Source organism: Solanum lycopersicum, chromosome 4 (assembly GCF_036512215.1).
Source record: "Solanum lycopersicum chromosome 4, SLM_r2.1".
In the NCBI taxonomy this organism is placed as follows: domain Eukaryota; kingdom Viridiplantae; phylum Streptophyta; class Magnoliopsida; order Solanales; family Solanaceae; genus Solanum; species Solanum lycopersicum.
This window is the reverse complement of record NC_090803.1, coordinates 4,728,978-4,740,442: the sequence shown is the minus strand read 5'-3', so window position 1 is coordinate 4,740,442 and position 11,465 is coordinate 4,728,978. Positions and strand designations below refer to the sequence as shown.

At 32.2% G+C, this 11,465-nt stretch overlaps 1 protein-coding gene across 1 annotated transcript; it reads left to right on the top strand.

The window, feature by feature from the left end:
- Positions 1 to 5,912: 5,912 nt before the first annotated feature.
- LOC138347837 (uncharacterized) lies at positions 5,913 to 9,941 on the top strand. Its single transcript, XM_069296383.1, has 2 exons — positions 5,913 to 5,936; positions 9,328 to 9,941. The coding sequence occupies exons 1-2, from the start codon at positions 5,913 to 5,915 to the stop codon at positions 9,787 to 9,789; spliced, it is 486 nt and encodes a 161-aa protein (XP_069152484.1). The 3' UTR covers positions 9,790 to 9,941.
- The last annotated feature ends 1,524 nt before the right edge of the window (positions 9,942 to 11,465 follow it).

Genomic DNA, 11,465 nt, shown 5'->3' with positions numbered 1-11,465 from the left:
GTTAGAGAAAAAGTCATTAATAAAAAAACATGAGTTAAACTGATATTAGACAGACACCAGTTATCATGTTTGTATTTTCTATAGTAGGAGCTTGCGGTCTTTAAAAATTGATATTTTTAATGGAGAAGTCAAAATTCAAATACTATACCTAAATTATTAAAAGTATAACTTCGAAAATGTATCAAACAAAAAAAATCCCATGTAAATAGTGGAATAATTTACACTGATGTTGAGTTCCATGCATTTTACTATTTAATTATACGTAATCAAGCGTTATGCTTTATATAATAATTTTTTATGACTAGTCAAGGGATATGTTATAGTATATATTTTACTTCCATAAAGTTGTATATTTTTTTTTTTCAACTACACTATTGTACGCTTTGACCCCAAAGCTTTTGGGCCTTGGGATTTTGTTTCGGGTCATTTGCACTTTTTTTTTCCAATTTGGTAGTGGTTTTTAATTTTTGGCTCTCAAATTCAATAATTTTTTTATAGGGTATGAATTTATAATTTCGCGTCATAATATTCTAGTTATGCTCCGTAGTTTTAAAGAATTTATGCATGACCACCTATGTTTTTCAAGGGAATTTATTGATTAAAAAAATTGATCCTGTTGAGAAATCGATTTCTTACTCCCCACTAAAGCATAAATTCGATTGTTAAGGGTCATCACATTTGAAGAGCAAATCGTACAATTAAATGTTTTGACTCCTTAACTTGAATCCAAAAAGTGTTTGCTTCATCTTGTCTGTAGACGATTCTTAGATTTCTTCTCTCAATTCGATGTGAGATTTTCTTAAAGACAAATTTTACAATCATTGCAAAAATAAATTAATAAAATCACGTACCTTAAAATTGATAACTTTAGGTCGACTCATGTTTTCTAGATCGATCTCACAATAATGGAAATAATTGTTACCCACATTTCTTTCCTTCTTTTACTTGTTTTTTAATTATTATTTATATTATCAAAATATATCAAATGATGGAAATAATTGTCCACCCAATGATTTTGTGGGAGAGGTCAAAATACATTTAAGTTTTCAATTGGTAAAATAACATTTTTAATTATAATTATAAGGTGATGGATAATTTACTAATGACGTGAGATATTTTAGAAAAACATACCAATTTTATCTAAAATAGATATATAGTAGCCTCAACATTTTAAATTCTGATAATAAAAATTTTTTAAATAGAAAAAGTTCGACTTATCCCATAATAGACTTATTAATGTAAGTTTAAATTAGTTGATCGAATTGTTAAACCAAAAAAAACTTCCCTAGGGAAATGTCCATTAATTTATTTTTCATATGCGAAGGAAATGATGATAATGACTTAGGAAATGATGTAAAGTTTAGTATATATTTAGTAATTTATTTTCCTATATATAGTTTTTTTTTTAAAAAAAAAAGGGAATTAAGGTCAATCTTTTATTTTAGTCCTTATATTATCTAACTTAGCACAATTGACCTTCAATTATATCAAGTGAGTGATTTTAATCCTTCAACTAACAGATTCAAAAAGGTTAACAGAGAATTCACTGCCAAAAGGAGTAATTCAAGTATTTTTAAAGTTATTGCTTGAGAAAACATACAACTTTTAAAAAGAATTTTCGCTGCAAATTTATCATTCGTCGATGTAAAAGGAAGGGTTAATGCCTATCAAGTTGGTTTTGTTGAAATTATAGCTCAGATTGATGAGCTTGTTCTTCAAGATAGAGACACGAACGAATTAACTTTTTAAAAAAGAGAGAATTAAAATAAAATATCTGAACTATCCCTTTTAGCAGTGAACCCCCTATTTAATTTTTTTAAAAATATGTTAGTTAAAGGATCAAAATCACTCACTTGATATAATTAAAAAATTAATAGTGCTAAATTAGATTACACAAGGACTAAACTAAGAATATAATCTTAATACATGGACCAAAAAGTCGTTTTCTCTTTTTAAAAATGGCATATATACTTCTGAAATGGAAGTAATTAATCAATTATAAAAATGTGATTTATTATAGTATAACATTAAAAAAAATATTTTAAAAGTAGAAATCAATATGTCCTTGCAGTTCAAAATAATTACGTAAACCTTCTTATATTGAAGGTCGGTTAGTAGCACTTTTTAGTTCCTCAATTTATTAATAAAATTAAAATATTATAGTCCATAGATAACTAACTAAGCACACGAAACTTTTAATTTCACCACGTAATTACTCATATATTATATTATATTAAATTTATAAAATTACTTTAGATTTGATGGTAATATAACTTTTTTTTTTTATATATTACGAGAATTAAAAATAAAATTTATCAATTAACTTATCACTATATAAAGTATAAATTGATTTATCAGAAAAATCTTCACGTAACTCACAATTTTCTTATAGTGTAGACTAAAAGTATTATACCTTTATTATATATGAATTATAATAACTTACCTTTGAGGTTAGCTCAACTTGATTTTCAAGAATTGGCCCCTTGCTTGGCACCAAAGAGCAACTCTTTTGCTTCATTTATTATTATTTTTTTATAAAAAAAAAAAAACTATTTATAGGAATTACTCTAATAAAAGTTAGAAGAGAAAAGAATAATATTGTGATTTAACTTGTAGTTGGAATACATTGAGACAATGCACCACATTGAAACTATTTAGTCCAACAGGATGACCTTTTGTGATATTATTATGCCATCCAAAAATTTGTGACAAGTCACTTTCCATTTATATTCCAATAGTCACACTGATTATAAAATCATCAAATCAATAAGTACAAAATGATATGTGTATTTTATATGTATGTTCATTTTATCACTTAATTATGGATGGTTCTGAGGAAAAAACTTTAATTATGTATTGTCAAAACTCAAGTAATAAATATTTTCATTTTCATTTTAATCATATGCTAAAGTTTAATTTATAATTTTATGTAAATATCGAGCCAAAATAAAACTATCAAATTATATAGCTCTTTCATTTTTTTATCATTTAACAAAGAAAAAAAGTGAAAAATTTTGTTTTATTTTTCTTCATGTAACTTTTTTACTAGAGATTGATTCCGCATCTACTTTACGTACCTATAAATTTTCTTAGATAAAGTGATAATGGGCTTTGTTGAGTATCAATTTTCCATATTACACCCCACCAACTTAATCACATCTTTTTTAGAATGATATATATCTAAAGATATAGATGCCTAAAGAATAGAAACTTCTAAAGAAGTAACATAACTTTTTTTTAGATAAAACTATCATTAATGATGAGTACCTAATAAAAAGCATATTGTTTCACTACTCCCCATTCACTATTTATGTTTATTGTTGTATGTAATTAACTTAATATTCTTTGAGGGGTCATTAATAGAACATTCACCTTTCATTTCATCAATAAGAATCCACATATTTTAAAGGTGAAATATCACTATCAACTCCTAATATCAAGCTAGTTTCACTAATTGCTCTCTTTGAATGAGTCCTAGAAAACCAATAAAGAAAATGGAGAAAGAACAAGTTAGGGTTAATTCATTAATTTATGAAATGTGCACATAAATTACTTTTACTTGTGAGGCAAGAGTTAAGAGGATATTTCAAGAACTTATATAAATGAAAGATGGTATAATGTTGACTATTAGACATGTGTTTCAATTGCATTGACTTGTGAACAATTGAACTAACACATGCAAACTTGTAACCAACAAAATATGTTTATTACAGTGAGATGTTCCAAATTTCTGTCAAAAGTCTAATTTAAACCTACTACTTATGTTTGATGATACTACAATAAAAATTATTTTTTGCGATATTAAATATTAATACTAACAAAGAGTGTTAAAGTCTTTATCGGCATTAGTTAAGTGTCATTAGAATCAATGTCGCTAAAGGCTTTAGGAACATATAAAAAAGTGATAATTGTCTATATTTAACGTTGATTAAAAATTAAATACCGCTAAAAATCATTTTTGTTATATTACGAGCATTAAAATTCATTTCTTAAAATTTTATTGCACAGAGACAAAAGCTGCAAATCAGCCATCAATTCAATGTCAATTAAATATATTTCATGTTTTAAGATTGTGCATAATATTAAACTATACAAAGGTCATAAACCTAAATATAATATGTCCCACTTAGCCACAAGATAAGATTAAGGATAACAATTTAATTTGGTCACGGTCCAAAAATATGTGTAAAGATACAATAACAACATGGTAGGTACTTACATATATAAATTAATTCAATGGATAAATGATTTTCCTTAGTGATTTCCTTTTCATATTCTCTATTTGATTGGTAAATTATATGGAAAAATACGTCATACTTTTCCCAACTTTATGTATTTTTTTCCTTTTTTCATTTTCCTCTCAAGTGCACTTCTTGATTGAGTGGATTTGTCACTAAGAGGGGCTAATGTGTTATCACAATGTGTATGGATTCAATTCATAAAAATAAAATAAAAAAAACTCTATGATGAATTTAGATTCTCACCCTATGTTTTAATTTGGAGTATGTGAGTTGATCAACTAAATTCAGCAATTTTAAGGGGAAATAAGTAAATACCCCATAAAAGAAATAATTACAAATATATATTTTTTTTATATTCATATCCCATCAAATAATTACACTATATACTCCTCACTTAACTGATACTAAATTAGTATCATATATTATATTGATATCATTAAAGTTGATAATTTCGCTTAACTGATAGTAAATTAGTATCATAGACTATATTGATATTATTAAGACTGATAATTTCGCTTAATTGTGCTTAAATTAGAGTGTGTGTGTGCATATATATTATAGCATCGTTAACTAACGAGTAATTTATGAACAGGAAACTTTAATGATACCAATCAAGTATATATATACTAATATACTTTCAAGTTAAAGAGAAATTATCACTCTCAATGATACCAATATAACATATGATACTGTAATTATTTATGAAAGAATGAATATTTCAGAAATTACTTTGAATTTGGATATGAACTTGTAATTATTTTGAATTTTGTGGCATATTTATGTAATTTCCCTAATTTGAATTTAGATTTATTGGTTTTGTAAGAAATTATTCATTATATATACGTAAGTTATTTAGTTTAGAACTTAATAATTGTTTCAAAAGAATTAAAATCTCAAATTCATAAGTTTTAAATTTCTAATTTTTTATTTTTTGTTTTTGTAAATTAGATTATTTGTATGACTTTGTTTGTGGCTCCATTAGGAATGTTTTTCTATATGAAGATCAATGCATTTAGCTAGATGAATATGATTAGTGATGCACTTTATTTTTAAGTATTTCCTAGAGTAATTAATTGGATACATTTTTTTCTTTTGCTATGTGTTTCACCTCATAGTAGTATTTTGATAGCAATCAATGCAATAATATATACAAGGAACAATAATATTTTTTATTTTGTAATAATTCTACTCAAAGTGTTTTTGCTAAAAATATTATTATTTATCCATTTAACCAAAGCAAAAAATCTTTGTTTGTATTCTTATAATTTCTTTTAGTATCTAATTAAACTTTTTTCTTCTATTATGATTATATATGATTATCAACAACATATCAAATAGGGAAAAAATTATTTTAAAAAGAAAAAGTAAAACAAATATATTCATGATTCATTCTGAACAGTATATTAGCTTATTTTTAAAAATGAACTCAATTGAGCATGTCAAAATAGATCGAATAAGAAAATAAATTGGTTTATAACCCATACAAACTTAAAAAAAGTTGAGCGAATCTCAATTTTATGAACTGATTTTGTCACTTTTAGGTCTATACATTGGTGTGTGTATGTAATGTTGTGTGGTCATATGGCTAAATTGGTTAACATTTGATCTGATTTGGATTGGGATTGGATTGGGCCATATGTTTTAGAAGGGTGGGCTGAATAAGAGTCTAAAATGGGCCTTTGCAAGGCCCAAATAGTTAGTCTTTCTCATTTCTTTTTGGACAACTTTCACATATAGCAAATAAAAAATTCATATTTGTATATTATAGCAAAGTTTGCATAATTGTTCTCCATAGCAAACATAGAAACTATATAATTCGCTATACATATACAGTTGAAACAAATTGTATAAAACAAAGTGTATAAAACAAGAAAAGAAAAAAACACTTGGGCAGAGAATTGTATAAAAACAAATTGTATTATTATAAGTGTATAGAACGATTATATACAATTTGAATTTGTATAAAATGAGAAAGAGAGAAAGACAAAAGAGAATTGACAAGGAATATATAATTGAATATAATTGTATAAAACGAGAAAGAGAGAAATTAGATACAATTTGAAAATTGTATAAAACAAGAAAGAGAGAAAGGCAAAAGAAACTGGGCAGGGGGTATTTTATTGTATAATTATAAGTGTATAGGGCGAAAATATATGTACTTGCATGTATATATACAATTTTCTCACGTTTTATACAAACAGAAACACAATTTATACATTTCGCTTCTGTTTGTATAAGTGAGAAAGGTGAGGATGGCAAGCGAGATTTGGAAGAGTGGCGAGCGAGATCTGGAAGAGGAGAGAGAGGGGAACAAAAATATATGTATTTATACAATTTTCTCTACTTTATACAATTAGAAACAATTTTTATATACTTGTGTTTGTATAAAAAAATTTAAAACTTTAAAGTAAACTATTCAAATTTTCATACTAATAAATAAAAAATTTATAACAACATTGTAATGACCCAAAAGCTCCTCTTTAGAATTTTGAATATTTATTTAACTTAAGTTAATTAATCGATAGTTTATGGGCTAAAGTGATAATTTATTTAAGACCCTATACCATTTAGACTATATTTAATAAAATATGTGGGTAAAACCTATCACTTTTAGTACATAATTAATTTTTTTAAAAAAAGAGTCAGAAAACACAAACGAAAAAGGGAGAGGAATAGCGTAACCTAGCGCAACATCGATCAAAGAAGAAAAACAAAAAGAAAGAAATTTGCAGAATTCCCATCGGTCATCTTCAATTCTTGGTAGGCATGCATTAAATATTTTATGTTACTTTATATAAAATATAGAAAATGTTTACTGTTGGATATATATATAGAATTGGAAGGAGTATGTTGGTTGGAAGTTTTAGGGGAGGAACTAATGCTTAAACTATGCCTAATTTAAATGCTTTTGTGCAAATGTTTTCATTAAATGGCTATATATATATATATATGATATGATATTATAATGGAATGGAAAGAAAAGAGATTTGGAATAAGGAAGGGGCAGTGTTATACGTATTGGAGTTGGATATGAATATGGATGATTTCTATGGTCTAATCATTGTCCAATGATGGCCTAATCATTGGACAATGATCCTTGGGAAATTTAAGTGAGGAATAGTGATAGTTAATTAGCACTACTGCACCAATATTTTATCCCTGTGCTTTCTTTAAAAATTAATATATATATATATATATATATATATATATATGGTATCACCTTATTATTAAAGTTATGAGTTATTAAAGTTATGAGTTAGTGATAGAAGTAATCAAATATTAGATTAAAATGTTATATGAATATCATTAAATTTATGATATTGGGGAATTATGCTTTAACCTTAGACTTGAAATTTGGAAATATGAGAATTTATATGTTAACTTAATTATAAAGTTGGATAAGCTTTTCAGTCTAAGCTAAACCTATATAACATAAGTGTTGTTAGTGTCGGAATTTGATTCCAACTATATACTTGAATAGATTGCATTGGTTTGGAAGCTCAACGAAAGGGGAAAACACAAGTCCCGGAGTGATTGTTCGTTGATTTAAGGCAAGTGGATTTCTAAACTCTTCTTAAGCGTACGAAATTCGTGTATTTCCTTGTGTGATGTTGAGAATGATTTGGAGACTTGTTGTTTATTTGTTGGTGTTGTATTTCTTGTTGTATATTGTGCTTTGTTATCAAATGGTTATCTCCTCCTTTTCATTTGAGCATGTCATTTGCATTGTATCTGAGACATGGTTGTGGTAAGAGGATGGTGTACTATTTTCGAGGGTCGTATCGCGCGCCGCGATGGATATTATATTTCGAGGGACGTATCGCGCGCCGCGAAGGTTACTACTTATCGAGGGTCGTGTCGTGCGCCGCGACAAATGCATGGACAGATATGTCTCCCATGGGTCCCGGACTGAGAGACAGCGGGTGTGTATCGTTAGGAAAGACATGCATCACGATATTTGACATTGCATCTCATGGCATTGCACATTTTATTATTGATGAACTTGAACATGTGTTTTGCTGATCTTGTGATTGTTTCTCTGTGAAGTCTGTGATTGTTGAATATTGAGTTGTTATTGAGAATGTGTAAACTGATAGAGTGTGGTTATTGAGTGGTGTGTTTGGTAAACTGTTAGGCTGTAGCGTGGAGGTTTAGATAGGGTGTAAGGAGTACCCGTATTTTGTTCACTTAACTTGTGTTTAGAGGTTTGCTTGTTGGGTACCGCGTGGTTTGGTACTCACCCCTTGCTTCTACAAATTTTTTTTGTAGGTTATGAGCCGGAATTTTTGTGATACCTTCCATTCTCTTCGTTTCCGAGGCATCTTGTGGAGGATTGTGAGGTAGCTGTTTGTCATCTCAGCGAACTTTCCTACTCCAGTTTATGACTTTGTTTTTACTTGAAAAACAACTTCATTTTAGACTTCTAATTTATTTCAATTCTAATGTTTACATTAGAGGCTTGTGCACGTGACAACCTGGTTTTGGGGATTGAATTAATATGACTTGGTTTCATACTAGAAATTGTTGTTGGATTGTCATTTACTTCCGCACTTTGTTAGATATTGGGTTTTAGGCTGACTTGTCTTGGTGGGATAAGACAAGTGACATCACACCTATTTTTGGGTCGTGACAAAATGGTATCAGAGCCCCAGGTTCATAGGTCTCACGTGTATACAAGCCGAGTCTACGTAGAGTCTCAAGGATCAGTACGGAGACGTCTGTACTCATCTCTGAGAGGCTATGAGGATTACTAGGAAACTTCTTTTTGTTCATTCTTTCTCATCGTGCGTAGTCACCTTCTTTAGTACTGAGTTGTTGTATACTCTTTTGACAGATGACGAGGACTAGAACTAATGTTACTGGTGGTAGAGTGGAGGCACTTCCCGAGGCAGTTGTTGAGGCCCCAGCTAGGGGTAGGGGTAGATCTCGAGCTAGAGGTCGTGCTAGTAGTACGACAGTAGCCAGAGGTCGTGGATGTGGAGCAGCACCATTGAGAGGTAGTGCTAGAGAGATCTCTACCGAACCTCAGATTGATGACAAAGAGGACCAGGTTCCTCCAGATTCCGTAGTCACACCTTTGCTTTAGGATACGCTATTGAGGGTGTTAAGTGTGCTAGAGGGCTTTTCTCAGGGTGGTGGAGCGACTACCACACCATATGACTCTCGTACTAGAGAGGGGGCTCAGACCCAAGAGCAGCAACAAGCTCCAGTTGTTCAGGATGCGGTGGGGCAACTACCAGTAGATCCCGCGGTTCAGAATGATGTTGCACCAGCAGTTGGGGGTCAAGTTGCATCGATGGTTGTTTTCACAGAGGATGAGCAACGTAGGTATGAGAGATTTCGAAAGATGGACCCACCTCAGTTTCAGGGTGGGAAGAGCGAGGACGCTCATGAGTTTCTAACTACCTGCCGAGAGTTACTAGAGGTGGTTGGATTGGCTGAGTCACATGGGGTTCGATATGCTACACTCCAGCTTCGTGGACCAGCGAGAGACTGGTGGAGGACTTATTCGGGATGTTTGCCAGTTGGATCTCCTCCAGTGACTTGAGAGCAGTTTGCTAGCACATTCCAAGATCGTTTTATCCCATGGAGCATGAGAGAGGAGAGTCGCTTGAGGTTTGAGAGTCTGAGACAGGATGGTTTATCGGTTACAGAGTATGAGGCGCGTTTTTGACAGTTGTCTAGGCATGCGTTGGCCATTATTCCAAATAAGACAGAGAGGATCCGCAGATTTGTGAGGGGATTGACTTTCTCTATCAGGTCAACTGTGTTTCGGGCATCTAGGGAGGGGGCTTCTTTCCAGTCCATTGTGAGCGCCGCAAAAGAGGCAGAATTGATGGAGATAGAGGAGTTTGGGGACCCTAAAAGAGCCCGTATATCAGGCCAGTTTCATGGTGCCTCATCTGTAGGTAGGGGATCACAGAGAGTGAGTGGTTCTTTTCAGCAGCGGGGACCTATTCATGCATCTATGCCGACATTTGAGGGTGGCCAGACATCTAAGGGTTCTTATAGCCCAGGTCAAGGCTTGTACGGTTCACAGCAGCGACCTACAGGGCGAGGCAATTATAGTGGGTTTTCAGGGTCCACACAGCAGTTCCCAAGTCAGAGATTTTGTTTTACTTGTGGAGATCCCGATCATCTAATGCGGCAGTGTACTTCTCAAAGGGGTCGTGGTGGGCCTCGACCTAATTCTTCATTCCAGACTAGACCACCAGCTCCACAAGGTAGAGGTCGTGGCAGAGTTCAGTCAGGTAGAGGTGATGGAGTTTCTAGTAATGGTGTTGCAGCTCAGCAGAGTGGGGGTAGAGGTACCACCCAGGCTGGAGGTGGACGAGGATCCCACTGTTATGCTTTCCCCAGGAGACCTGAGGTGGAGACCTCTAATGTTGTTATTACAGGTATCATCCCAGTATGCCATCGACCTGCGTCTGTGTTGTTTGATCCAGGTTCTACATTCTCTTATGTGTCTACATATTTTGCTGCTAAATTTGATATGATATGTGATAGCATGACTGAACCTATTCGTGTTTCTACACCTGTGGGCCCTTAGTGGTGGATCGAGTATATCGATCATGTCTTGTTTCTTTGGCTGGGTATGACACTTGGGTGGACTTAATCATTCTGGGGATGGTGGACTTTGATGTTATCTTGGGTATGGATTGGCTTTCTCCTTATCATGTTGTCCTTGATTGTAATGCTAAGACTGTGACTTTAGCAATGCCTGGTATTCCGAGGGTTGAGTGGAAGAGTGCTAGTGGTTCTTATCCTAGCAAGGTCATCTCTTTTATCCGTGCTTAGAAATTGGTGGAGAGGGGGTGTTTGTCTTACTTAGCGTTTATTCGGGATACTAGTGTTGAACCACCTTCCATGGACTCTGTTCCCGTGGTTCAGGAGTTTCTCGATGTATTTCCTTCTGATCTTCCGGGTGTTCCTCCCGATAGGGATATTGATTTTGCTATTGATTTGGAGCCGGGAACTAAGCCTATTTCTATACCTCCATATCGTATGGCCCCAGCAGAGTTGAAAGAATTGAAGGATCAGTTGCAAGATTTATTGAGTAAGGGTTTTATTCGCCCTAGTGTATCACCTTGGGGTGCCCCTGTATTGTTTATGAAGAAAAAGGATGGAACTATGAGGATGTGTATTGAAGACAGTTGAACAAAGTAACAGTGAAGAATAAGTATCCTCTTCCGCGTATTGATGAATTATTTGATCAATTACAGG

Bases quoted from the DNA above. Each gene is read 5' to 3' on its own strand.
- LOC138347837 (XM_069296383.1), top strand. From the start codon at position 5,913: ATGGGCCTTTGCAAGGCCCAAATA. The intron at 5,937-9,327 runs GTTAGTCTTTCT...CCTTTGCTTTAG, and splicing joins GCCTTTGCAAGGCCCAAATA to GATACGCTATTGAGGGTGTT.